This window comes from Cajanus cajan, chromosome 9 (assembly GCF_000230855.2).
Source record: "Cajanus cajan strain Asha chromosome 9, NIPB_CcT2T_4, whole genome shotgun sequence".
NCBI classification, from domain to species: Eukaryota; Viridiplantae; Streptophyta; class Magnoliopsida; order Fabales; family Fabaceae; genus Cajanus; species Cajanus cajan.
Window position 1 is genome coordinate 15,573,140 of NC_138525.1, and position 27,704 is coordinate 15,600,843.

General features: G+C 32.9%; 3 protein-coding genes across 3 annotated transcripts; 2 read left to right on the forward strand and 1 right to left on the reverse strand.

Moving 5' to 3' along the window:
• Nucleotides 1-1,813: 1,813 nt before the first annotated feature.
• LOC109817417 (putative disease resistance protein At5g04720) lies at nt 1,814-5,435 on the forward strand. Its single transcript, XM_020382655.2, has 5 exons — nt 1,814-2,634; nt 3,145-3,533; nt 3,714-4,069; nt 4,176-4,381; nt 4,494-5,435. Exons 1-5 carry the CDS (start codon nt 1,959-1,961, stop codon nt 5,318-5,320), a joined length of 2,454 nt encoding a protein of 817 aa, XP_020238244.1. The 5' UTR covers nt 1,814-1,958; the 3' UTR covers nt 5,321-5,435.
• Nucleotides 5,436-7,625: 2,190 nt separating this feature from the next.
• Nucleotides 7,626-11,533, forward strand: LOC109817413 (putative disease resistance protein At4g33300). Its single transcript, XM_020382651.3, has 5 exons — nt 7,626-8,478; nt 9,018-9,412; nt 9,683-10,038; nt 10,333-10,544; nt 10,636-11,533. Exons 1-5 carry the CDS (start codon nt 7,782-7,784, stop codon nt 11,442-11,444), a joined length of 2,469 nt encoding a protein of 822 aa, XP_020238240.2. The 5' UTR covers nt 7,626-7,781; the 3' UTR covers nt 11,445-11,533.
• Nucleotides 11,534-18,877: 7,344 nt separating this feature from the next.
• Nucleotides 18,878-26,028, reverse strand: PDE135 (Xanthine/uracil permease family protein). The gene is made up of 14 exons (XM_020382646.3): nt 25,765-26,028; nt 25,290-25,387; nt 24,850-25,026; nt 23,530-23,630; nt 23,288-23,363; nt 23,127-23,186; nt 22,861-23,045; nt 22,671-22,767; nt 22,369-22,455; nt 22,206-22,264; nt 20,790-20,881; nt 20,626-20,703; nt 20,375-20,535; nt 18,878-19,179 (listed from the first exon to the last, which is right to left on the reverse strand). The coding sequence occupies exons 1-14, from the start codon at nt 25,916-25,918 to the stop codon at nt 18,961-18,963; spliced, it is 1,644 nt and encodes a 547-aa protein (XP_020238235.1). The 5' UTR covers nt 25,919-26,028; the 3' UTR covers nt 18,878-18,960.
• Between the last annotated feature and the right edge of the window lie 1,676 nt (nt 26,029-27,704).

The following is a 27,704-nucleotide window of genomic DNA, read 5'->3' on the forward strand; positions in this document are numbered from 1 at the left end:
CCGGCGGGTTGTGGCGGACTTGCCTGCTATTTAGCTTGGTGGATTGGTGGGCTTGACGGGACAAGCTTGGCAGGTTGAAATGATGAATCGTCCCGCAGGTCACGGCCCACTTTATCATCCTTACCCGCAACCCCCCTCATTGTAATATAAGTGTGAAGCATTAGTTGGTTTTATTAATAGTTAATTTTAAATTAATGATTATTTTTAGGGAAATCTCTTCTTCTAGTAACTATTTTTTTTTAATTCATAAAAACTCAAATATAAAATATTTAATTTTATTTTATTCAAATTAATAACTTGTCAGTGTTTTAAATTATTGGTTAAACATTAATAAATTTAATTTTATTTAAAATATGAGGAATAATGTATTAAAAATATTAAATAGGTTAAATTATATTTTTATCCTTATTTTAATTTTTTATCTATTCAAATATTTATTTTAATCTTTTATTTTTTATATTTAAATTTTTCTTTTTTAAAATAATAATAATTTTTAATTTTACAATATGATTTTAAATTAATTTTTTACTAATTTTAAAATATGAAAATTATAATGTTAGATTCATTTATATAAAATTTATAAAATTGAATTGATATTCAAAAGGCAATAAACATATAAAAATTTGTCAAAATATATATAGTTAATAACTAAAAAAATATATGAAATTATATTTTTTGATTTTTTAAATTGTTTTTTTAGATTTATTTTTACATAATTTTATCATATTTATTACTTTTTTTCTTAAACTTCAATTATGTTCAATAATTTCATCTAATAAATAAATTTAATAAAATGAAATTTTAAGTCTTAAATTAGTTAAAAATAATTCAAAATCACATCTCAAAATAAAAAATAATGATTATTTCAAAATATGAAATCAATTCAAATTTAGGAAATAAATATTAAAATAAATATTTTAAAAAAATAAAATAATTTAATAATTTAATAAATAAAATAAAAGACCAAAATAATTTAAAAATAAAATTATCAATCAAAATTTAACTTCCATTTTATTTTCCTTTCATTTTTTTCTTTACCAAACAACTTATACACTTATTCTATTTTTTTCTCTTTTTTTTTTCTTTTCTTTTCTGTCTTTTTTCTTTCATCTGTTTTCTCTTTACCAAACATACGGTTACGATCAAAATTTTCTAGAACCGTGAAAAGAATTGTATAAACATGTCTTAAAATTTAGTTTGTTAAATTTGAAGAGCGTGATTAATTCCGAAATTAGCATGGCACGTGTCAATCATTAAATTTAGTCCTACTGTTAGCTTTGAAACATGAAGGAATTTTATCCCCAAATTAGCATGGCACGTGCCAATTATTCATTGTTTAGGGAATAAAAACATCCCTTCCTCAAAGATTTCGGAAGATGACCGGAAACAGCATCACAGACACTTGTAGCAGTGCGGTGCTCTGACAGCTTGAGATCCGGACACTGACTCTGACAACTACGGTGTAAAAGAGATCCACACAAATAATCACTTATATATTATCGATGTAAAAGTTTTTTATACTAATAATCTTTTAATTATGTTATGTCATTATAAATACATTTATTTTAATAGTGACATTACATAATTAAAAAATATATCTAATTGATAATATAAAAGTTTTTTACACCGTAAATAATTAATTCTTATTATATTTAATATTAGATATAAGTAAATATATAAAAAATAAAATTAAGAGTATAGATTCTCATAATATTATCAGACCAAGTTGCAAATTCAGACCAAGATTCTCATAATATTTAAAAAAAATATAATTTATTATTTATAATTAAGAAAAGAAATAGAGGGAGGTGTGCAAAATTTTCCACCAATGAAAATGGTTTAAGAAAGCAGAGCGAAATAAGCGTAGAGAGAAAGTGGGAGAAATTAAAGAAGAAAAAGAAGCGTAGACGTAGTAGCATAAGGTAGAAGATAGAAGCGTGTAGTATAGTGAGTAGAGAATGGCTCTGAACGATTTCTTCGCGGGGGAGATCGCGGCGGAGCTGGTGAAGATGCTGATCAGCATCTCCCGGAAGTCGCTCCTCTGCCGCGCCAGCGCCGACCAGCTGATCGCGTACATGAACGAGCTGCTGCCGACGATCGAGGAGATAAAATATTCGGGCGTGGAGGTTCCCGCCCAGCGGCAGTCCCAGCTGGACCGCCTCTCGGAGCTCCTCCGCTCCGGCGTGCTCCTCTCCCACAAGGTCCTCTCCTCCAGCCGCTGGAACGTGTACCGCAACCTCCACCTGGCCCGCAAAATGGAGAAGCTCGAGAAGAGCGTCTCCAAGTTCTTGATGGGCCCCATGCAGGCCCACATCTTGGCCGACGTCCACCACGTCCGCTTCGAGATGGCCGAGCGCTTCGACCGCCTCGACAACTCCTGCAGCCGCCTGGAGCACTACTTTCGGAACATGAAGATCGGCGTCGGCGGCGGGGGCTGGGTCGAGGAGGCTGTCAGGACTGTCGACCTCCACGCTGCTCACGGCGCCTCCGCCGTTGGCTTGGCTTTCGCCAAGTGTAAGGTCAGGGAGCTGGTTGTCGGAAGGGAGGATCTTTGGGTTGTTGGGATTTCTGGGATTGGTGGCTCCGGGAAGACCACTCTTGCTACAGAGGTCTGCAAAGATGATCAAGTTAGATGTGAGTTCACTTCATCGTCTTCATTAATATTATTCAAAACTAACTACTTAAATTCCTCATTGTAACACATCAAATTTTAATTTCAATAATTGAAGAATATGTATCAAATTGGAGGTTTTTTTTCTTTTTTTTTTCTCTTGTATAGTTTGACATAATATCATAAAGATGTTAAAACTTTGATGTTTCTTCTATCTCAATTTGAGTTTTATCTTGAAATATATGAAAAGTTTAGTTATTGTTTTAGTTTTTATAATTTTGTAAACTTTGCATCTTAATTACTGTAATCAAAACATTATATTTTAGTTTTATAAAGACCCTTTTTATTCTCTTTTATAAGAAACAAAATGAAATGTTATTTATATGGAGAAAAATAACATATACATAAATTAAAATAAAATAAAATTGAAGTATAAGAACTTTATAAAACTATTAAAAAAAAAGTAATTAACTATAAGTTGTTTATAAGTTGCTTATTTTAGAGAGTTTTAACAATATTCTTCTTCTTGGCAGGTTATTTCAGGGAGAGGATTTTGTTCTTGACTGTGTCGCAGTCTCCGAATGTGGAGCATTTAAGGACGAAGATTTGGGGGTATATTATGGGCAACGAGAGGTTGGATGAAAATTATGTGGTTCCGCAGCGGATGCCACAGTTTGAGTGCAGAAGTGAAACTCGAACTCTCATTGTTTTGGATGATGTGTGGACACTCTCTGTGATGGAGCAGCTTGTGTGTAGAATACCCGGTTGCAAGTTTCTTGTGGTATCCAGGTTTAAGTTCCAAACGGTGTTAAGTTATGAAGTGGAATTGCTGAGTGAAGAGGATGCCTTGTCTTTGTTCTGTCATCATGCTTTTGGACACAAATCAATTCCTTTATCTGCTGATGAGAATTTGGTCAAGCAGGTAAACAATGGTTTGGAATTGTACATTGTATGTGATTGTAGAAAAATATGTTCATATGTTTGTTTTCATGTTGAGAAATTGTTTTTGAATGAAAACATCTTTTTAACTGAAGACTAGAAAAGTAAGGTGTTGTATATGGAATTGACTTTATTTTTGTTTCTTGTGTGCAATGGCAAATAGGTTGTGACTGAGTGTAGAAGGCTTCCTTTGGCTCTTAAGGTGATTGGGGCTTCTTTGAGGGATCAGACTGAGATGTTTTGGATGAGTGTTAAAAACAGGCTTTCTCAGGGACAAAGTATTGGTGAATCCCATCAAAACAATCTGATTGAAAGAATGGCAATTAGTATCAACTACCTGCCAGAGATGATCAAGGAGTGCTTCTTGGACTTGTGTTCATTTCCTGAGGATAAAAAAATTCCTCTGGATGTTCTCATCAATATGTGGGTTGAAATCCATGATATTCCTGAAACAGAAGCTTATGCAATTGTTGTTGAGCTCTCCAACAAAAATCTCCTCACCTTGATGAAAGAGGCACGGTATGAAACTACAAAAGCATTTTGACATACTTCGTTGGTTAATTTTCTTGTTTCACCAATTGAAATAAGGTCACTCTAACACCCCTTTGATGTTTTGATCTACCAGCGCAGGAGGCATGTATAGTAGTTGCTTTGAGATCTCAGTTACTCAACATGATGTGCTGAGAGACTTGGCCCTCAATTTGAGCAACCGTGCGAGCACCAACGAACGCCGGCGATTAGTTATGCCAAAACGAGAGAATGGAATTCCTAGAGAGTGGTTGAGATTCAAACACAGGCCTCTTGAGGCTCAGATTGTTTCAATTCACACAGGTATGCATACATGCCAAAGCCAAACTACCTCTCTAAAATGCCCTTTATGTTATCTTCTTTTGTTTTATCTTGCTTCTTATGACATTCATCTTTGATGAATTTCACATTGCAGGTGAAATGAAGGAAGAAGACTGGTGTAATCTGGAATTTCCAAAGGCTGAAGTGTTGATTATCAATTTCACATCCACTGAGTACTTCTTACCTCCCTTCATTGATAGAATGCCAAATTTGAGGGCATTGATAATAATAAACTACAGTGCAACATATGCTTGCCTACACAATGTGTCAGTTTTCAAGAATTTGTCCAACTTGAGAAGCCTCTGGCTTGAAAAAGTTTTCACCCCCGAGTTATCAGGCATTGCCATGAAAAGCTTGGGGAAACTATTTATTGTCCTGTGCAAGATGAATAACAGTTTGGAGGGAAAAGAGGCAGATTTGGCCCAAGCCTTTCCTAATCTCTTTGAGCTCACACTTGATCACTGTGATGATCTAACTCAATTGCCCTCAAGCATATGTGGAATGAAGTCCCTCCAAAACTTGAGTCTCACCAACTGCCACAATTTGACTCAATTGCCTGTTGAATTAGGCAAACTAAGATCCCTAGAGATCCTTCGTTTATATGCTTGTCCTGATCTGAAAACACTTCCTCCTAGCATGTGTGACATGGTGAGATTGAAGTATATTGACATTTCTCAGTGTGTTAACCTGACATGCTTCCCTGAAGAGATTGGTAGACTGGTAAGCTTGGAGAAAATTGACATGCGGGAATGCTGCATGATTAGAAATGTGCCAAAGTCTGCATTGTCATTGCAGTCTCTAAGGCTTGTAATTTGTGATGAGGAGGTATCTGGGATTTGGAAAGAGGTTGAGAAGGCTAAGCCTAAAGTGCATATTCAAGTATCAGAGCAGTACTTTGATTTGGACTGGCTTAAAGAGTGAGTCAGTGACCAATATGTGTCTATGTTATTTATTGTGTTGTTTTATTTTCCAATTCCTTGTGGATACTACTTGTACATATATATTAAAATGGAAATTATCTTTTTCCAAAATCAAATTCCTCTGATGGTAAAAACCATGGCATGACTTTTCCTAGTCTGCATATAGTATAACCTGTGCCAAGTCTAATGCCTCAAGTTCTCAGAATCAGTGCAAGTAACCAGTGGCAGTAATAAATTCCAATCTATCCAAATATATTTTTATTTTTTTTAATATAAAAATACTTTTTGAAAACTAAAACTTATCAAGCATAACATTTTTACACCTAAATATATTTTAAATAACTTATATAACTTACACTTTTGAGACTTAACAGAATTATTATATATTAGTGAAAACAGACATTTTGTGTCTTATTAGTATTGTGAGATGTAAAAATTACAACACGATTATATTGTAGTAGATATAAAAAAAATTATGCAGTTATCATAATAAATAAAAATAAAAAATGTCTTAAAATTTATGTACACGAAAATGAGTCTCCTTTATATATTATTATAAATTTATATATATATATATATATGATTATTGAAAACTGAAAAATGATGACGCAACCAACGGTTTATTTATTATATGAGTTAGCATCTTATATTAATAGACTGACGAGTGAGTGACTTTATTCAGTTTTAATCCCACAATACAAACAGACTTACGCGTATTTAAATAAATTAAAGCAACTAATGAGTTCATCAAGATGCCTTCCTCTATAAAATAACATGTCATTATTAGATAATTTTTCATGTCACTATTTTGTAATGGGATGATAAATTAACGAGGAAACATATAAATATTCTAAAAATAAATTATAATGACAGTATCTCCTGATAATATATTTTTTTATACAGATAACATTAACATGTTTTGAGAATTAATATCAAAATATATATTATTAGAAACTAATGTATTTGATGTTAAATTTGTTGAAAACAAATTTAAATTTTCAATAAGAATTGACCGATAAATGTTTAGAAAAACGTTGGTTTTAAGTTATAATTTTTATTCTCAAAAATAATATTCTCGAAAATATAATGATGAAATGAAAATTTTAAATATATTAAAAAAAATATTTGATTAGTGATGAGAATATTTCTACGAAAATTTATATGAAAAAGTTAAAATAAATAAAAATTCATTTTCGAATTATCACGTCATAGGAATCAACTTATCTATCTCATCCTTTGAAAATATGGAAATTATCTTATTTTTAAAAATGTTTAGTATTCAAAAATAAAATTTGTAGCCTTATCATGAATGTAGAGAAACATTTTTTGCTCATGTATTTCTATAAATATAATAACATAACTTGAAGTAAATGCGCCCGTCGTAATCGTAATCATTGGAGTGTCTCTAAAAACTTATTTATATTAATACACTCACACATTTTAATGTACTAAATTAAGAAATAATTTTTATTTTTTTTAATTTTTTCGTTCAACTAATGATAAACCAAACAAACATGTAGCCTCAAATTACCAAAACAATTTGGTATCACGATATTGCAAGTAAGTACCATGTAATACACGAAAAAGGCACAAATTACGTATTTGAGCCCCTGGTGTCTCGTTCAATTGAGAAACATAAACATCTTTTGAATTCGTAGTCTTTCTTTACTTTAGAGTTTAGACTACTGAAGTAAGTAGTAACATCCCTTTTCCAAAAAAAAGAAAAAAAATGCAATAAGAAGGGACGGATGAGACCCTATGCAGTTCATTTTGTAGCCATCAATATCTAAAGGTTGCAAAAATCAATATTTCTTGTTGATTTTGATTTTGATAACAACACATGAAGGATTAAAAATAATATTTATTTATTAAACACATATTTTTCTACTAACCCGACAAACTACGAAAGCTAACACTTGGTCCTGAATCCTGATAGTTGAATCTGTGTTCCCACTTCCCATATCCAACGATCTGAAATGAATGATGGCGTGGCGTCCAACCAAAGTCCGTCACGTCACGTGTGCCACTGAGGCAGTACTAAGAGCATCTCCAACCAGGTTGCTTATAAACAACCTCTCTGTCACATCACTGCTAAATTAGCTCTGGCTCACTTTATGAGTTACTTAAATTTTAGCAGAGTTACTTGTAGAAACAACTCTACTAAAATTTAAACAACTCATAAAGTGGATCAGAGGTGATGTGACAGTGATATGGCAGAGGGAGTTGCATGAGGAACCATGATTAGCACAGAAAGGGTATTCTCGTCATTTCCCAAAGCCACCACCTAAAGTGCTGACTCCTATAATACCAAGAGAGAAAAAAAAACGGACAACCATAGCCATAGCCATAGCCAAAGTAGCAGTAGTCGACCTCGCGGGGGAGTAAATGGCAGAGAAACTCTAAGTCCCAGATCAGGCAGGAACAGCGGCAAAGTATAGGATATAAGTGGGATTTTAACGACCATGGCCCTGACGGAGCTCTTCACCGGCGAGATCGCCTCCGACTTATGGAAAATGCTGGTAACGATTACCCGCAAAGCCCTCCGGTGCAAGTCGAGCGCGGAGCAGTTAATAACCTACATCAGGGAGATCCTTCCGATGATCGAGGAGATAAAATACTCCGGCGTGGAGCTGCCGGCGCCGCGGCAGTCGCAGCTGGACCGCCTCTCGGAGATTCTCCGGTCCGGCGTGGAGCTCTCGCACCAGGCCCTCTCCTCCTCGCGCTGGAACGTCTACCGCAACTTCCAGCTGGCTAAGAAAATGGAGAAGCTCGAGAAGCACGTCACGAATTTCCTGCAGGTTCCCATGCAGGCGCACATACTCGCCGACGTGCACCATGCGCGGTTTGAGATGGCGGAGCGGTTCGACCGGGTGGAGGCCTCGAACCGGAGGATGGAGCGCTTCCTCGGGGAGATGAAGATCGGCGTCAACGGCGGCGGGTGGGTGGAGGAGGCTGTGAGGAGTATGCAGGAGGATGAGACGTGGGTGGAGGGGTGTAATGGGAATAATAGTTTCGGGGTTGGGTTGGATTTCGGGAAGAACAAGGTTTTGGAGATGATTTTCATGAGAAATGATGTTTCGGTTGTCGGGATTTGTGGGATTGGTGGGTCCGGGAAAACCACCCTCGCTCGAGAGCTCTGCAGAGATGACCATGTTCGATGTAAGTTCACCAATCCATCATCATCTTTCAAAACTACCACACTCACTTTTGATTTTTAAGACTTTAACTAAAAACGAGTTTGATTTTCGCGCTAAGCATGAAATCACGACCGAAAGTTTAATGTATACAAAAAAGTTTAACAAGATGTAACTGTATTAACTATTAAACACTTAGCAAGATTGTGTCTCTTTGAAAATACATGTGATATGGTGAAAAATAAAATTGAGGTCACACTTTCATTGCAATACTTAATATTGTAAAGAAAAAAAATGTGGTTGTGAATTTTTTTTAAGTTTGAGGGAGGTTATGTTTGCCTCACGGGGTGAAGGATCATGCTAGTTTCATGTTTAATGGTGACTAACAAAACCTTCATTGTTTTATGTGTATTTAAGTTTGGTGTTTAATGGGTGAACCATTGATTGTGACAAGGTTGCAGTGTTGTAACTTGTAACTTATAATAAGTGGATGCATTTCTTGTTTGATTTATATTTGTGAGACAGGGTTTCAATGTTGAAGAGTGTAATGGTTGGTTTTTGCAGGTTATTTCAAGGAGAGAATCTTGTTTCTGACTGTGTCGCAGTCTCCAAATGTGGAGCAGCTGAGAGCGAGGATCTGGGGACACATCATGGGGAGCCAAGGTTTTCATGGCAATTATGTGGTTCCGCAATGTATGCCGCAGTTTGAGTGCAAAGGGGAAGCTCAAGTTCTGGTTGTTCTTGATGATGTGTGGTCTCTCTCCGTGCTGGAGCAGCTTGTGTGGAAAATTCCTGGCTGCAAATTCCTTGTGGTGTCCAGATTCAAATTCCCAACAATTTTTAACACCACTTATCAGGTGGAATTGTTGGGTGAAGAGGATGCACTCACTTTGTTCTGTCACCATGCCTTTGGACAGAAATCTATTCCTTTGGGTGCTAATGTGAATTTGGTCAAGCAGGTAATTGTTTGAATTGAAGTTCTTAACTTTGCTTGTGTGAGTAAACTTCTCCACAAGTACTTTTAGGTGAGAAAAATAGAAAGGAAAAATGATATAAATTTCGTCGTAAAGAAGCTCTTTCCTTTCTATTTTTTTCTTTAAGGATGCTTATGGAGAAGTTTACCTGAACAAACTTTTTGTCCCTACACGTTGATTGAGTGAGCAACCTAAAATCCTATGCTACTTGCTTACATTCTCTCCTGTTTTGTGTTTGTATCCAATGGCAAACAGGTTGTGGCTGAGTGTGGAAAGCTTCCACTGGCTCTGAAGGTGATTGGAGCTTCTTTGCGCGACCAGAATGAAATGTTTTGGTTGAGTGTTAAAACCAAGCTATCTCAAGGTCAAAGCATTGGTGAATCCTATGAAATCAATCTGATTGATAGAATGGCAATCAGTACTAACTACCTGCCAGAAAAGATCAAGGAGTGTTTCTTGGACCTGTGCTCTTTTCCTGAGGATAGAAAGATTCCTCTTGAAGTTCTAATCAACATGTGGGTTGAAATCCATGACATTCACGAAACGGAAGCTTATGCCATTGTGGTGGAGCTATCAAACAAGAACCTTCTTACCTTAGTGAAAGAGGCACGGTATGCAAATTGCAAACTTAGAATTTCCTTTCAACTTATTTAATCTGTTTATTCTTTTTCATTCCTCTCTCGATAAGAGCACTATTCTAAGGTTTAATGATCGTACATTGTCTATGTAATAAGTATATTATTAACCAATCAAAAACAATTGCTTGTATGAATTTTAAGGTAGTTATTGTAAAACTTAACGAATTTACCATACATAGTAGTTTGTGATTAAATGACAAAGTAGAGCTGTTTTACACCAACAGTTTTCTCTTATTCTAATACCCTTTTGGACATTTTGATTTTCAGTGCCGGTGGTATGTATAGCAGTTGCTTCGAGATTTCTGTCACTCAACATGATATACTGAGGGACCTTGCTCTTATTTTGAGCAAACGTGGCAGCATCCATGAACACCGAAGGCTAGTTATGCCAAAACGAGAAGAAAATGGACTTCTCCCTAGAGAGTGGTCAAGATGCAAGGACCAACCCTTTGAAGCTCAGATTGTTTCAATCAACACAGGTATATACATATATATCTATATACCAATACTTTATTGATGATCATTTTTCTTGTTCTGTGACTTATCTATGTGATGAATTTCACATTGCAGGTGAAATGACCGAAATGGACTGGTTTGAACTGGATTTCCCCAAGGCTGAAGTGTTGATTATCAATTTTGCATCCAGTGATTACTTTTTACCTCCCTTCATGAATAGAATGCCAAATTTGAGGGCATTGATAATAATAAACTACAGTACCTCATACGCTCGCCTTCATAATGTTTCAGTTTTTAGGAATTTGACCAACTTGAGGAGTTTGTGGCTTGAAAAGGTTTCCATCCCTCAGTTATCAGGCACTGTCTTGAAAAACTTGGGCAAATTGTTTATAGTTCTCTGCAAGATTAACAACAGTTTGGATGGGAAAGAGTTCCCTAACCTCTCTGAGCTCACCCTTGATCACTGTGATGATCTAACTCACATTCCCTCAAGCATTTGTGGAATGAAGTCACTCCAGAACTTGAGTCTCACGAACTGCCACAATTTGACCCAACTGCCAGATGAATTTGGCAAACTAAGATCCCTAGAGATCCTCCGTTTATATGCTTGTCCAAATCTAGAAACACTTCCCACTAGCATGTGTGACATGAAGAGATTGAAGTATATTGATATTTCTCAATGTGTTAACCTCACATGCTTCCCTAACGAGATTGGTAGATTAGTAAGCTTGGAGAAGATTGACATGAGGGAGTGCCCCATGATTAGGTATTTACCAAAATCTGCAGTGTCATTGCAATCTCTGCAGCTTGTAATTTGTGATGAGGAAGTATATGGGATGTGGAGAGATGTTGAGATGGCCAAGCCAAATCTCCATATTCAAGTATCAGAACAGTACTTTGATCTGGATTGGCTTCAAGAGTGATACGTTATTGTGATGTTGTTGTTCACAATTCGTTGTATATACTTGTTCATAGCCTCAATTATGAAAAGGAAAATTTTCTTTTTCCAGAAGTGATGGTGAAAATCGTGGCACTATCTTTTCACTAGTGCTAGGTACCATAACCCTTGTTACTTCAAATTTCCAAGAATTAATATTCGTGGTAGCTAGTGATAACCCCAATTTAGTTACTATTTAGTTGAGTTAGTTGACAAAAAAACTTTCCAATAATATTATATCATGTTATATATTAAGGTGGCTAGAAAAAAATGAAAATGGACGGATAGATTTCCAAAAGGAGATGCTTTTTCCATTTTGATGTGGAAAGTTGGGACCAAAATGGTGGAATTTTGAGGCCACCATGATTACCTATGTACATGTCCGTTGTACATGTGCGACCAGTTCTGGCACGTGTTTGGTGTTGCGTTTTAAGAATTGATTTATCAAAATCAATTTTCTAAACGCAGAAACTATTTTTATCAGTTTCAGGTAAAATTGATTTTCACCCTTGAAATTGTGTAAAGAAGAAAAAACCAAACATTTATTTAAATAGAGGAATTATATTTTTTGAAAAAAATACGTGCGTTAGCATGATGCAACGCTCATCCAAACACGCTGCTAGATTGATACACGAAAACGCGTTAAGAGAAACAAAAGAAACAAAAACTGAAAGCAACCCATTCATGGAAACGTTTTTGAGTTCAGCAAATTCGCACATGTCGCTGTCGTGTCTCTACCTTGAAGCTTCCTTGGTCCATTTCTTACTTATCTTCTTTAAAAAATATCATTCCTTTTGGTCAATGTCTTCCTTTGATTATTTATCCTCTATTATTGTTAATCCATGAATAGTGCAAGTCAAGGCTCCCCGGTCAACTTCATCATCAAAACCACCAAAAATACTTTTTGTTCAATGTGATTGTGACGTGGAGTGTTAATACTCAATACGTGTAAAAATATTATAAAAAATACGTTTTGGGTATAAATAACACCGATATCAATGGACTATTAAATCAAATGACATTCATGTTACTATTCTTAAGGAACCATCTCTTGTAAACACAAAAAAGAAAAATCATGGTTAAAAGAAAAGAAATTCTCCACGATAGAAATTAATCATCAATAAAATTAATAAGTTGTTAACACTAATGATATGATTATAAAAAATATTAATATTCTTATAACCCATATTAATTCAACTTGTAGCTATTAATCACACATTTTTTATTTTTCAAAGACATTTTTGCCCTTGCCTTTCATGCATAGGACAATTTTTTACTGGAATGTGTATTTATTCTTACCACAAAATATTTTTAAATGATAAAATATGTATAAATTATCATTAAAATAATGGTTTGTTAATTATCTATTTTATCATTAAAAAATTCAAATACATTTACTTTTATGCTTAATTTATATTTTTTATTATTAATAAATTAAATGACGTTCCTTAAATATTTTTATAATTTTATTGACTTTCACTACAACAAAATTGTCATATAGTCACCCTATAGTGACATTATACATGTCACTAAAAATTACTTTACCTACACAATAACTACAATATATATGTTGGTATATTATTAAAAAGTGTGGGTATAGACTATAGTGACACACAAAATATATTATTAAATCTCATTCAAAATCAACACTAAAATTGTGTGTAATTATATGTTAAATAGACATGTATGTACATATATTGTACTTATAGTGACATTTTTTATATGTCACTATATGTAACATTTCTTGTAGTGTCTCCACATATAACCTTAAAAGAAAGTAAAAGACGTGGCTAGACACTAATTAAAAATGTTTATCTTAAAAAATTCAAAATCACAGTAGATTAGTTTATGTAAAAGATACTAACTTTTTCTAACTTGATATATTTTTATATTTGTTTTTTTTTGTTACATGTGAAAAAATTCGTTTAATACATAAAATACTTGTTAGTTATTTATAGATGAGTACTTAACGTTGATTTGAGTAATTACCATGACCAATATCTACTTAAGAATTCCCCAATTAATTTTATTTTCTTATTAAAGCATTACACACCATGCTTATGTCTAATGCATGATGCTCCCCAGTCGCAAACACATCTACGTACTAACAGCGACATAACTGACATAGAAATTTTTTTTCATCCCAACTCAATTTATTGTTTTGACTTTCATCCTATATATTGCCGTAAGATGAGGGTTGTTGATTTAAATTCACTGCAAGACATTTGATAGGAAGAGTGTGTTTGAACGTTTATAAGTTAACTAAAAGATTATAATTTATAAGTTAAAAGTCGCAAACTTATAAGTTAATTGATTAAATTAAAACATTTAGTAAGATTAGCTAATAAGTTAGTTAGATAATGTAAAATTATATTTATTTATTTAAGAATAGGAGCGAGAGAATAACAAGTAAAATCATTTCTAAATTTAAAAGAGAGAAAAAAAATTCAAAGTAAATTAATGAAAATAAAAAAGAAAGGGAAAATAGTTTATAAATTATAAGTTATTTCAATTAACTTATGAAAATAAACTATAAGCTCCTAAAATAAACTCTAATACCAAACAAATTTATTTTTGTTAAACTAGGTTATAAGTTAGTCAAAAGAGTTTATAAGCTCTTCAAATATCTTCCTAAACACACTTTATGTATTTGAGTGAACTTTATAAAATTGATTCTAGTCAAAATTAATTATAGGTTTACTTGATTTGATATCATGTTTAAGATGTGTGTTGAGAATTGTATCGGTCAGCTTAGTCTAACTTAGTTGACCTTGCATCGAACTCGACCTAACCGAGTTGACCCCCTACTTGTCCCTATTGGGCCCATTAGCATCACAAAGCAAAACCCTAGACAGACTTATCTACAAATGCTTACAAGATCACATTCGCACTAGGTATCTCCTAGAATTTCAATATCACATTATCTAGCATAATATTTTTGTCTAAACACCATGATATATATTCAGAGATCAATACTAAGTGTCATCAATCGAACACTCACAAGCCAATGGTTAGGTCGAGACAACCAACAAAATCATCTTAAACTAACTCAAGAAGAGCATCGAACCCACCAAGGAAACATGGGTGGAAGAGTTGTCTAGCATTCTCTGGGCATACATTTGGAGCAAAAATAAAGGTGGTTGTGCCTAACCGAAAGATACCACCAAAGGGAACATTTGGAGCACCAAATGTATGGCAAACATTGGCTTGTTTTGGTGTCTATGCCAAAGGAACATGTTTTTCATGGTGTATATGCCATGTTCAACTAGTATCATGTGTCTGACTTGATAAGTAGTATCCCCAAAGACGCCATGATACCACCAAGGGAACATGGTTTGAAGAACTACGTAACATGCTACCCCCTTTTGCCTTGCATTTGAAGCAGACACCATAATACTAATTGAACTTGGTGAACCTTCTTATAGATGATTTCAGTTTTAGCAAAACACTAACAATGACATGAATGTAGAGTTCGACCTTGTTGAGGAAGTCATAGAGGAGGTGAGAAACAATGAGGCAATATGCAAATAATGAGTTGCTTGTCGCTACAAATCCAAGCTAAAACCAAGATCTTTCCAACCAAGCGTCGACCTTGTCTAGCGAGCTAATCAAGAGACACAACCAAAGAAATAGGCAAGTAAACTCGCCCCCACCTAAGGAGGCCCCTTTTGCATCACTAAAAGCCTAAACAATGAAGCATACTAACTTGAAGAACTAGGAGGTAAGTCATCCCTAAAACATGGAATACTACCCACCTGAAGTACTATTTCAGCTAAACTCATGTAGTAAGGTTGTGTACTCTTTTTCCTACCTTGATCTTTTCTCCCGTAAAAAAAGAAAGGGTGTTGGTTAAAGAGATTTTAATGAGGCACTTAACATGTAAGGATTTTAAATGACATATAATTGAAATTCCTTTTCTTTTCAATATTTGCAATAATTTTCATACAATTCTTGCCACGTCGTCAATTAGATCACAAGTTGATGAAGGTTACAAACTAACCACATCACCAATTAGATCACAAGTTGACCATGTTGCTAGTTAATTAAATCACAAGTTAACTATGTAGCCTATTGATCAGTAATTGACTAAGATCACAAGCTAACCACGTCGTCAATTCAATCATGAGTTGATCAAGGTCACAAGCTAACAACGTCACCAATTTGATCACAACTATCTAAGATCATCAGCTAATCACCCTAACATTTAAAATGATCACATGGGCTTTCGAGCTCTCAAGCATTAAGCGATTACGAGTTAATCAATTTTATGAGCTTCAGAGCTTGTTAATTAATTTTATGAGCTTCTAAGCTCTCAAGCATTAAATGATTACAAGCTAATCAATTTTATGAGCTTTCAAACCCTCAAACATTAATAATGGTGAGTTAAATACTTCAAACACAAAACAAATACAAGTTAATTAAACATATAACAGTATTGCACGAAAAACATGTGAAATTAAAAGAATTAATCAACACATGAAATAAAGATTGTTCAAAAGAAACAAATATTGTTTACACCGAAGAAAAAAATACTCAAACAAGGAAGTCATCTACCATCTGTTCTTCCACATTCTTCACAACAATGTCATAATCAACAACCTCCTCGCTTGGCACTTGGTTAACCGCCGATTCAGCCACAAAATCTTCCTCAACAATGAGAACTTACACCATTACCTACTCAATAGTTGGCTCAATTGCGACATCGCCCCCCTCAATGATCACAGAAACATCTTCAACAATGACGATTTTGGCACGTTAAGTAGCAAACACTTTTCTTGCCTCTCTTTCCTCCTCATCGTCCTCATTAGGAATGACAAACTCATTCACAAACTCCCCAATTATACACATCATAGTCAATGTTTAGTTTAGTGTTTACATAAGATGTTTATGTTTAAGAGCTAAAAGACGGACATGCCTCGATAATGAACTTAATAAATGTCAAGGTTAAACGTTTTAACATGCCAACAATTCTTAATGAATTTTAAGAATTAGAAGATAAAAGTTAATTTATTTGTAGGTCATTTTTGTAAGCTAATTTATTTGTAAAGTTTGATCAATCAGTTTACAAGTTATTAGAGTGACTTAGCAAACACATTCTTTGAGCTAAAAGTTGAGCATTGTGGCCAAATTTTACATACAAGTAAATTGAATGATAATTGATAAACATAAAAGATGTTGAAGATTGGACAGATACACTTTATATTAGGATGGGCTCTAAGCTAAAAAAATAATAAAATAAATGGTTAAAGGATTTAATAGATTGGACTAAGAATATTATTCATTGTTATTTTGTTTTTATTTTAATTTCCAAAAATTGAATGATGATACATGTATCATGTGTGGCTGTTCTTCATTGAGTGAGTTATTTAATGTTAGATTCTTCCATGTAAAGGCATCAAAGAGAAATATTATTCTTTATTTTTATCTTCTCAAAAGTTCTCTAATGGTAGTTCTCATTAAATAACTAGAGCTCTTTAACCAATAAAAAGTTTGGTTAAAAGTCACTTTTATCCAATAATTTTATAAATGTACAATTTTAATCTTCCAAAATTTTTTTATAATAAATTTGATCCTTTTAATTTTTAAAATAAAAAAATATTGAACCACTTATTAATATGTTATTTAAAATTAAACAAAAAATAATGACATGCTCATGAACGGTACTACCTTCCCATTACTTGATCACATTAGTTTCCATGTAAAGAACATTACTTTTTACAATATATATTTTATTTTTTTTATATCAATTTAAACTTATAATTTGTTAAAATATTTTTAAATTTTTAATGCTATTATTTTTTATATAACTAACTCTCAAGTAGTATTATTTACAAAAATATTTTTTATTTAATTTTAGATAACATTAATGTGTGAATTAACATTACTTGATTTTGAAGACTATAAAGACCAAATTTATAATATAAAAATTAAGAGATTAAAATTATATACTTACAACTAAAAGTGAATTTAAAAAAAATTAACCATTTAATTCTATTTCTTTTATGCCGCCCATCCTATCACTTATCATTGTAACAACTTTTAATGAAATTTAAGTATAGCAATATAGAGTAATATAGTAGTGGAATGGAAGTATGGAACTAATACGTACAAGAATTCTTGAAAGATGACACTATGTAATTTGATAAAAGTAGGCAAAAGAAGAGAAGAGACGACAACGCATGAGTCCACAAGGCACTGATAATATATTATAAATAGATAAATATTTTGATTAAACAATGACAATAATCTTGTTGACCATACAATCGTTTACCCTATTTCATGTCTTCAACTTGCCGAGTGATATCTATTATCCACTAATTTTTCACTTCTAACACACAAATCTATTCTAATATATTAAACACAAATATCACAAACATATTGTACAAAAACATTTTCAAAAATTAATTTCGACAAAAGCATTTTTAAGAATTCTTAATTAGAAATTTTTATCTAATTCATTTTGTCATATTTATTTATAAATTAAATTTTAATGATTTAAAATAAATTATATATAATTAAATGATTTTACACAGTAATATAAATTATTTATCTTAAATTTACAATATAACTTACATTTTCTTAAAAAAAATATTTATACAAATTCTAAACTAATTTATATATTAAAATATAATATGTATTTACATATAATTTATTATAAATTTTAATTATATATAATAAATATTTAGCCTAAATTCATTCCAAGATACTATAGTAGTAGTAGTTTTGATTAGAGCATCAGCAAAATCTACCATCTCAAACCTACACTTGAGCATACTGTTTGAGTAAACTTTTGCACGAGGGAAAATAAGATAAATAATTTAAACATATTACATTTTCCTCCATAAAAAAATGATCGTGCCACATCTTCCTCTCCTACCATTTTAAAATATACATTATTTTCCCCTATAAGATGAATGTCTTGCAATTAAATCTATTTTAATGTAAAATGAAATTACTATAGAATTTTTTTCTGACGATAATTCTCAACATAATTAAATTAACAGCAAGTTTTAAATATCTACTATGAACGTCGGAACCTTCGAAAAATAAATAACAATTAAAAATGAAATTTCAAATGCAACAATAGAAGTATTCAACACTTCATTATAACTTCTAAAACACTAAAATCAATAATAAAATGTTTGAAATTGGTTGTTGATAATACTAAACTTTTAGGAAAAGACAGAATATCAAAGATATATTAATAACTATTCAATATAATAAAAAAGTTCGCTTATGTTACGAACAAAATAATAGTTCATTTATGTTATAAAGGGCTAAACTTTGACTCATTTTTAAATGAGTAAAAAATGAGTAGTTAAAGCATATTTCAGGAGAGATATTTATCCAAAGAATTACTATGTCACATGAATCGATTTATACAAGTAAAGGAAAATTTTATGTGGTGAACCAAGGCAATGATGAAAATTTTGTTTATCCATATTATACAAGGTCATTAAGCTTACAGAAGGGGGTTAAGTAGAAGCATGTAGAGATAAGGTTTAGAGAAATCTAGTTGGCATATACTCATTTATCCTGAGAGGTAGACGATAGAACTCCTCATTTCTAACATCTCCCTTCCTATTCTGGAATGGACCCCACCATGGAAGTCCTCTGTCCACAGCTGTTTGTTTGCCTTCAAGTGTGTTGTCAATTATTGTCCCAACGATTATAGCCACAGTTGCGGGAGATGAGAATATGGTGTTCAAAATGTCATTGAACTGTTGTCACACAAAACAAGGTAGATCAATGTCACATGAATGCATTTTTCTCAAGCAAATAAGGATAATAATCACTTCAAAGATAACAAGTCAGCTTCAAAATCTTTAAATTGATAATTCAAATTGAACTGGAAGAGAAGATCAACAGTATATGTTTCCATATTTTGCCATGATAAGAGTAAATTCTTATAATTAGTTTTTATATTTAATCCTTGATATTTTAAAAACCTCCCATTAGTCTCTAACTTGATAAAATGTCATTCATTTAGTATTTTTCCTACTTTACTTTTCACGGTCGTTTAACATTAAAAAATAAAATATAAAAAAACATAATGAGAGACTAAAATGAATGGCCAAACTAAACCATGCAGGTCATTAAATGTAGGTTTTATGTCTGACTCAATCCTACAAAATCAAGTTATAAGATAAAGATTGTTCCTCACTTATATATTCTAATTTATGCATATCAGTGGTTGATATGACTGCAAAAAAATCTAAATCGATCTAAACTGAAATATGATCTGATCCATATTAAAAAAATCTAATTCATTTAGAGAAAAAACCAATTCAATCCACTTTACAAAACTGATTCAGTTATCTAATCCTAATCCATTTTTACAACGTGGATTGGTCGGGTCTATTTAAAAAAAACAAAAACGACCCATGAGTATAAAGTGAATAATTAAACTGCACCAATCTAATTTTAAAAAACTCGATCCATATTTTAAAAAAATTGAATCAATCCATCTTATAAAAAAGATATCGGTTGAAATTGATCAGTTCGGTTCGTTTTGAAATTTTCAAAAATCCAATCCACAACCACCCCTGCTAGTTGATGTAGATCTTCAACACAGGTTGCACCTAAATACTGCCTGAACATCTACTGCATTATTCATTGAACATCTATTCACTGATCTAACAAAATAGTGTTGGCAGAAGTTTATTTTTTTCCCTAAAAGGTAGCATCTAATTGATCCATTTGCCTAATCTCAAAACATAGCCTTAATTATGGGTTCACGAAAGATATTTTTTAATCAGTAGGAAAGATTACAACAAGGACAACGAGGAATCGAACCTAAAGTCTTCATGCATTTACCCGAACCCATCACTAAGCCAGCCCTAGTGGTTCTGGTTTCACGTAAGATGATATGCCTAATTAATCACAGGGAAATAAGAGATTTGAAGAGTCACTTACCCATCCACCATCTGTTCTAACTGGACCATGACCATCAGGTGCTGTGTTCATGACAAAATATTGTGGTATTGATATCCCAAGAAACAAGGTTAGACCCAGAACATAGATATTTCTTATGGAATTGGTATTTGCAAACTGTATAAAAGAAATCCCAACAGCAGCTGCAAAAAAACCAAAATAATAAAATAAAAGGCTTGCATCTACTAGTCAAAAAGTATTATTATAATATATGTAATAGCAGCAGCACCTACCCACAATACCAAATAGAACACAGTATATAGCAGCAAATATTGGTAGGGGAATCGATGCGAAAAAGGCTCCGAATTTCCCTGAAAGAGACAGTAAAATAATTACACCAAAAATGTAAAACTGAAAGGAAAATCTACCCACATGAGTATCAGATGGAATATAGTACCAAATATAGAGAAGAAGATCATAAAACCACATGATATTTGCACCACTCTGCGGCTCCCTATATGCGTTAGACCAAGTAGACCAACATTTTCACTGCAATTATCAAAAAGATTATTAGATTTTTACTCACAGAATTCTTAATCTCAAATCTTATACATATTCCTCTTGCATATGGAAGTTAGCAAAATTCTTGCTAAAAAACTACGATTTAAATATAAAATAGATGTTACAACTCAATAACATGTGAAATCACAATTTAACACATGGATTATATTAGAACTCCAGATACATTACAAATTTTATTCCTTCCCTCACCCACTCTTTCCATTTTCCACTCCTATGAAGTAAACCTAGGTAATTATATTATCTTCATTTTAACATCTATGTGACTGCACTAAATGCTCATCCTTAACAAAATCATATGAACAATTTTCAAATCAACAATAATCTGAAGAGTACAAAATAATTGCACAGCACTAATAATATAGAGAAGACTTGCTAGAGAACACATAGCAGGAATAACATTTGTAAGTCCCTCATTTATATCTACAAGCACAAGGGTTATAAGTTGCCACAGTTAATATCCATACGAGAATATTTACAAGCCAGGCAATGTGAGCTTAGAAAGTCCATTTCAATAGACCATTCCAATTAGGCGAATGAATGCTTAAAAGAAGTAACAAAGGACAAAATAATCAAGCAAAAGTAAAACTCTCCTTTGCTTCATGATCTAGGAAAAGCATCACATATGGATAAATTAATTTAAATATTGGAACAAACAATAACCAAGCATAAACTTCTGTCGACACTAATTTTTCTCAGAAGATTTTGTGGATTACAACAACCACAGTTTGTTATAGGCTATGTTTTTGATTGGTAGTGAACAGAATGACATAAGCCGCCATTGTTTGGATTGTTAAAATTAAGGTGAAATGGAACATGGTGGAATCTATTCCATCCAATAGCTTGATTTTCTTCCCCCCAATTTGGGGTATGGGACGGAAACAGCTTATTATTTCCTAATCTCCTTGGCACTTCATTCACTTTCCAAAATAATGGAATGAAAGCTTTCCTCCATTTTTTCGTAAAATAATTGTATGGTAACTTTTATTCCATTCCATCTCATACCACTAATCATTAGATATGCAAACAAAGCCTCAGAGACTTAGAGTAATTTAAATACCCATGGACCGAGCAGTTAAAGGTTTAGGGTCTTAAGAAGTATAGTAATCCAGAGCAATCACTGATGAATGATTTAAACAGTTCACCACATCCATCAAGATCTCAATAGCAATGCACATAATAGCAATTACCCACAAAATCAGTAAGAGACAACTAATATATAAAAGGATGGCACTTCACAGCAAAGAAACCAAAAGTTTTAAGATAAACCCATTCTGGGACATTGATTTCTTACACAGATACAGAAGTGCCAACAACAGAACCAAATATGCCTTCAAGCAGCATGCCAATGCCCTGCATTTAGAAGGATGAAAAACAGTGTGATAAGTGTTACAAGCATATCAAGATTCAGCAAAAACATGAAACAAGTAAATTAATTGTTAAGAAGCAAGATTCACCTGCAGCCCAATGCTTCGACTGAGAACATGTGCAGGCGGTGGTGTTGCACCAGAAAGTCTGGCTGCAGCAAAGAAAGCACCAGTTGACTGCATTCAAATTTCATCAAATAAAATGCTCCGTGTAAGATCATCAGTTTGATAAAAACGGATTGAAAATAATTGTTAATCTAGAGCCCCAAAACTATGATCATTTTCCAGAGGCCAAGGTTTCCACTTTCCAAATGCCTAAAAACTTGATAATGAACATATAAATTAGTAGAACAACATGTATAATACAAAATATTAAGGAATAGTTGACAGACCTCAGCAGAAGAGACAAGTGCTGCCCCCATCATCCCAAAGACATGACTAGCTTTGAATATTGGGGTACCCCACTGGAATGGATATGGAATTTTAATCCTGGAATAGAAACAATTTGATTGTTATTATGAAGTTCTAGAAAGAGCACTCAAACTCAAATAAACCGTTGAGTTGATTATTGTCGGAACATACCAAGGAGCGGAAGACATAAGGTATGAGCGATCCGTGCGACAACTCACTTGGGTGTTTGTTTTAGCATTATTGTATGCACCAGCCACAGTTAGGATAGCAGCAAACGCCCAGACAACAGCAATGCAGAAAAGTAAAGCAAACCTCTCGAGTACTTGATGAGCAGCAGAATGAATACGCTTCATATACTGCACAAAATAAAAAGGTCATGTTAATATTGGTGGTAAAAAAGAAAATTTTAATAAATTGGTTCAGATAAGATATAAAACCTGCTGAGTTATGACCAGTAGAATGAGCATAGGTAATCCAATCTGCACACAATTTGCAAGCTGCATGGAAGAAGAAAGTTGAGTTCATGAACTCTTTATATTCATAATTCATATTTTAATAAACAACCTTTATTCAAGGAAAATGCATTAGGAACATTTACCAATGGAAAGCCCCTGGAGAACAGACCAAGACCCACCACACATACCACAGGTACAATGGTTATGGGACTAAACAACCTGATCATCAAGAAAGAAGAATCACCAACAGAATTATTAATAATTAATAATAATAAAAAATAAAGTTGTGACTTTTAATGATGCTTTCGAGAGAGGCCATGAACTGTAAAAAAAATTAGAATCAAAAGGGAAAACAAGTTAACACTGAAAAATGACATAAGTTTACCTTGTCAAATTTCCCCAAGTCTTACTAAACCCAAGGAAGATATTGACGAAAGAAGATACAATTAGGGATCCTTGAATTGTTCTGATTGTGTAGGTAAACCTCTACAAGTGCCAGTGTGATAATTCATTAGCAGTTTGATTCACCATTTTCATGTTAGAGAAAGCAATTCAGTCAACAAATAACAAGACAAGTATACACCATGCAAACTGAAGTGAGTTGAGCTAAAGGGAAAAGCAACAAAATCCCAGAACAAACATTTTTAAAGAAAACTGAGAAAAAGATAAACAACACTGAAACAAAGAAAACAATGCATTCAATTGCTAGCAAATCCCTAAAGTCAACTGCTTAAAAAATCAATAAATAGAAAGCTTTTATCGGAAACAATGGTGGAAGTCCATTTCAAACAGGATTTAGGATTAGCACTTGCACAATCTAAATAATCTTGTAAGGTAAGAGGTATCTAAGCTTTATAAACTCTTATCGAACACTCTCTATTCAATGTGGAACTTGATTTTTACTGATGGCTCTAGCTAGTAGCTACCATTCATTCATTCTACAAGTGTTGATTATGACTCAAAATCTAATGTATCATTTAAATGCTTTGTAGTCTTTCGTTTGTACAATCATATAGGTTTAGTCTATCTCCATTCGTCTGATGAGTTAAGACTATACACTCGATCAGTCTTCATTAGTATGATGGGTTCAATCTGTTTTTTTTATAAGACTTAGTTTTAGTGTCTTGGATCCCTATATATATCTATTAGGGGATCATTTCTAAGGCACAACATAGAAAGAGAAAGCGTGAATAGCACAGTGCTAAGTGTGAGCACAGAGAGCTTGAAGAAGATACATAGAGAGGAACAGAAAACTAGTTAGAGAAATCAAGGGGTTTCGAGAAGAGCAAGAGTTGGTCTGTTGTAAAGATTTGATGTTTTCAGATAGTGGGACCTGCTCTCTTTCGTGGATGTAGGACAAATTGGCTAAACCACGTAAATATGTTGTGTTCTCTTCTCTTGATCTTTTTCGTTTTGCTATAACGTTTTTTCTGCATTTACATTTTACGTTCTAGTTGGATTTTCTCATTTCTACGTTTTTTTGGTTTATTCTTGCATAGGATCTGTTCTTATTTTTTTTCTTTCTTGTTTTAGAACCAACAAGACATAACAGTATAAAGAAGACAATTTTGAACAACTCAGTACAATTGAATTCAGTAAGCACAAGTTCCAAAAGCAATTAAATAATTGTCATAACCACGAGTCAAAAACAAACAAGTCCAACATTAAAAGTTCTAAGTTACAAGCCTTAGTGATAAAAACAAACCTCATGTTCAGAAGGAAATGTCCTGTCAGTGTAATCATTTATAATGGACAATACTGGAAGAAAAAAAGCAACGGATCCACCCATCACCGTCGGAAGCCTAGACCCAAACCAAGTCTGAAGCAGTGTGTTCACCCCAGACATAAACAACAAAGATTGAATCACGCGAGCCTTGTCACCCTATCCAAAAATAGCAAACTCTGTTATTGTCATACCATACTAATCTATGCTAGACAAACTAAAGCAACAAAAATAGTAAAGTATAATACAGAGTTTGATTGGATACAAGAGCATTTCTATTGAAAATAAAGAGTTTTTTTTTTCAGTAGTAAAGCTCTCAAAGCACTTTTGACTAGCTTCCAAACAGACTTGCAATCTATATAATCTATAATCTATATATTATAAATTTCACTTACAATTCACCCAAAAAAAAATTCACTTACATGGTTCCCACCCATTAGAGGCACGAGCGTGGTTGCAATCAGAACCGTTGTTCCAAGCATCACAATGTAGTGCTGAAAACCCAGTAGAAGCGCTTCCGCTGCCAATTTGTGTTTTTCACGCAATCAAAAGGTGAAGCTCAAAGATGCATGCAGAATCATAAAACTAAATACTAGGAAGAAGGAAAAAAAAAAAAAAAAAAAAAAAAAAAAAGTGTCACAGTCTTTTGGTTAATTTTTTACACACCGACTCACACAAAAGATTCACAACACTGACAATAGCAAAAAACAAAGAACCTTTTTTTTCTCAAGAGAATCAGAATGGAATAAAGGGAACAAAAAAAGGAATCCACAAACAAATCAACCAAGTTATTTTAAGGTTTAAGGTTTGACACGAGATTCCTAATTCTAACTGCTTTCAGCATCACACGTAACTTTTTCTCTTCAAAAAAAGTCAAAAGGTGAGAGAGAGACTAACGCCACGAAGGGTTGGAGTGGATGCAATACTGAAGTTGCGAGAGTTGCTCAGCTGGATTCCAGACAGGCCCTCTGGAGAGTGCTAGATTCGGCGGCGGCGGACCCGGCGGAGGCGCCTGAACCGGCGGCGGTGCATGGTGGTGCTCTTCGCCCATCTTAGTGTAATGAAAAAGCAGAGAAATGAAGAGGAAAAAGGAAATGGTGAGTGGATTAATGAAAGTGAGGTTTCTTTTACTTTTTAGTTATGTTATGTAATTAAAAAAGTACAAGGAAAATAGCGAGGAAGGAGTTAATAAGGTTGCGTTTTGTGGTTGTCGTGTTGTGAGAGAAGCATTTTTTATCTTTCTTCGTTTTTTTTTTTTTTTTTATTATTTGAGTTGTTGGAGTTAATGAGAGAGTATGGGTTGAACGGAAACGCGTGGATCTGCGGTGTTCATTACGGTCTTCGAGGTCTTTCAAATCGAACCTCCTCAGTCCTCACGCTACACGCACCCTTTCGCGTTCTACTACCACCAAATTACCATTATGCCATTATTTTCAGTGCCATGCATCCTTAGTTCATTACCGACACCCTCCGTACCAATATTATAAGTTCTATCATTGAAAATTACATAAATTCACGATAAATTTGTTAAATAGAATGTGAAATAAACTAAATTTAGTAGTATTTTTTAATAAATTAGAACTAATTAAAAAAATATATTTAAAAGTGTATCTTAGAAAATTATATCATAATTAATTTTGCATATGCCATGTTACTCTTTGCTCAACTCAGACTCAAAGGTCAGCATGCATTTCATGCCTCATGGGTTCACGCTTTTTCTACACGACGGTTACTAGTCAACAAGTTAACAACAATAACAACGTTCTAAGGAGACAAGTAGTAGCAGTAGTAACCGATGAAAACTACAATCTTTATTATTTTATAATAAAAAAATCCTGAGATATTTTTTAAACAAATTTAATCAATTTAAATTTATTAAAAATATAAAATTCAGTAATCACACAAAATTTAATGATTTTTTATTTTTTTTATTTTAACAATAATTTAGAGTCTATCAACGATTCTTTTGTTCAATTTCTAGAAAAACAAATCTATTTAGAGTTAAATATATTTTTATCCTCTAAAAATCAATTTTATTTAATTTTAGCCCTCCAAATTTATATAATACTCATTTTTTTTATCATTTTTTAAATGTGTTAACTTTTGTTATTAAAATAGATCACTTTAACACTTAAATCATCATTAGTTTTACTAATATGAAACTTTTAAATTTAAAATATTAACTATTTTATGATTAAGTTAAGATTTAGGATAAAAATTAATTTTATACTTAAACTTTTTACTATTTATTTTTGGACCCAGGCATGAAAGTTCTATAAATGCTCTATTTTATTTTTCATTTTTCTATTTGCTTTCATTCTCGATCGAGGAAGTCAATGGTCTCTCATTTTTTAAAGGCATCATCTTGAAGCTTAGGGAGGGAGAAGAAATATCATTTTTAATCCATTTAAATTTTGTCAAGCTCATTTTCAAATGTTTTCAATAAATTTACATTAGACATCATAATGTTATTTTCATTATTACAAGATTGTGTGCCAAGGAATGAAACATGAGGTTGATATTACATGTTGCAATGTAGGAATTAACACATATTGATAGAATATCTTTATATTAACCAATTTTATGTGATATCATAATAGAATTTTCATCATCGAAGGTTTGATGTAGGAGATAATATTATTATTAACATATACCTTAATTTTAATAGAGTCAAAAAATATATTAAACTCATTATTGCATACATTAATTTATGAATGTTATATAATTAACTTTTTTCTATTCTTTTTTTTTTAAGGGTTTTTCTATTCTTATAAAATCAAAATAATAATAATCTTAAAATATAAATAAAATATACTTTAAAAATGAAACTAATAAAC